Below are 2,054 nucleotides of genomic sequence, written 5' to 3' on the forward strand. Positions count from 1 at the left end.
AAAGGATCTAAAATCTGAAGAATGAGTTAAGAATATAGGAAGCTGTTACTATAAAGGATCTAAAATCTGAAGAATGAGTTAAGAATATAGGAAGCTGTTACTATAAAGGATCTAAAATCTGAAGAATGAGTTAAGAATATAGGAAGCTGTTACTATAAAGGATCTAAAATCTGAAGAATGAGTCAAGAATAAAGTTAGTTTTGATGTGGTATCTCTGTTCACGAATGTTCCTCTCTATGATACTATTAATATTATAGAAGATTTACTAAATAAGTGTTCTGTCTCACTTCCTGACAGAACACTAATCTCAGTTAAGTATATTATCAAACTTCTAGAATTAGGCTTAGAATCCACCAATTTTCTTTGGAACTATCAGTACATGAAGGATGGTACTCCGATGAGCTCTTCTCTCTCTCTCCTGTTTTTGTTGAAATTTATGTGCAACATTTTGAAACTACGGCCATTTCATCTTCACTACACCTTCCTTGACCTTGGCTTCGATACGTTGATGATATTTTCGTGTTATGGGAACATGACACACGAAGTTTAAACGAGTTTTTATTACATCTAAATAATCAACACGCTTCTATAAAATTTACCTTAGAAGTAGAGACAATTAACTCCTTACCTTTTCTGGATGTACTGGTTGTAAAGAATAGCAATGACCTGAAACAAAAAACTACCATCTATCGAAAAGCAATCCATACAAACAAATATCTTAACTTCAAATCCTGTCACCCCATATCTGTTAAAACCTTAGCATGCAGAGTGCGTAGAATATGTAGCAACGAACACGTAGTAACTGAACTTGTACAGCTTCAACAGACTTTTTATTTATGACAACTATCTCAAACAATTGGTAAAAAATACCATCAAAAAACTGTTCAATGAGGAAAGCCCCATTAATCAGAAAAATAAACATAGGATGGTGATACCCTACTTTCCAGGACTTTGAAAAAAATAAAAAATTATGAATACCTTTAACCTCCAAACTATGTTCAAGAACCCGACTAACCTACGTAATATCTTAAGTAAGGTTAAGTCACAACATCCACGCAAAAAAACGTTGTTTACAATGTATCATGTGAATGTAAAAAAAAAAATACATCGGAGAGACCAAACATCTTGTTAATATTAGGGTGAAAGAACATCAAAGAGACATCGCACATGCTTCTCTAGATACTTCAGCCATTGTATTACACGCTAGAGAGGAAAACCATAAAGTTGACCTCAAGAATATAGTAATAATTGCCAAGGAATGTAATACCAAAAAGAGAAAAAATTAAAGAAGCCATTGCAATAGTAGCCCATGATCGTGGTTTTCCTACAGGCATTAATCAAAATCATGGATTCCCCATTCATATTTACTGGTTATCTTTCATTAAAGAAATCAAATCATGTATTGACTCTACTACTGTTATAAAAGTAACCTAATTTTATATTTGTTGTTGTTGATCTAACTGAATTTATTTATATTTACTGTTGATATTATCTTTCTAGCATTATGTTAACAAACCACAATAATATGGCTTACTGTGTTTCTTGGCCTTGTAGATTTTGTTTTTCGTTGTTGTTAGGCGACTTGTGATTCGAATTGTTCCATTAGATCTTGTTGTTTATCAAACGTCTCGCACCTGTAGAAGGCTTAGATAATTAGCCGAAAGCTTGTGTATTAAAAAGCTAAAACAAAAAAAATGCAGTGATAGTCCAAATAAATTACTTAATAGAAAGATGTATTTTTTTTTCATTTCTCCTAAATTATACTTCATATTAATATCAATATTCAAAGCAAATGGAAAGCCGGAACTCTGCCTATTTGGTTAAATATATATGTGTTAAAAAAATGTCGATCACCTATTGTATAAATCACAATAAAAAGTTCTTCCGGTTTCTGATAATCTACGAAGTACCTTTAGTAAGACGGTTAGAAAATTATATATATTTTTTGGATAGTTTTTTACAGCATCAACACCTTGAGTGGAGTTTAATTTTACTTAAGACATCTGTAGTAGGAAATGATTTGTTTATGAATTAGGCGGTAAAAATTAGAAGGA

General features: G+C 31.7%; 1 protein-coding gene across 1 annotated transcript in view; it reads right to left on the bottom strand.

Annotated features, from left to right (window-relative positions):
* Positions 1-722, bottom strand: part of LOC106463222 (protein SON-like) — a 4,040-nt gene extending 3,318 nt beyond the window's left edge. The window contains exon 1 of the mRNA XM_022390664.1: positions 629-722. Coding sequence (XP_022246372.1) covers positions 629-705 — 77 coding nt within the window. The 5' untranslated portion in view covers positions 706-722. The remainder of the gene's footprint in view (positions 1-628) is intronic.
* Positions 723-2,054: the final 1,332 nt, after the last annotated feature.

Source organism: Limulus polyphemus, unplaced genomic scaffold (genome assembly GCF_000517525.1).
Source record: "Limulus polyphemus unplaced genomic scaffold, Limulus_polyphemus-2.1.2 Scaffold1351, whole genome shotgun sequence".
Classification (NCBI taxonomy): domain Eukaryota; kingdom Metazoa; phylum Arthropoda; class Merostomata; order Xiphosura; family Limulidae; genus Limulus; species Limulus polyphemus.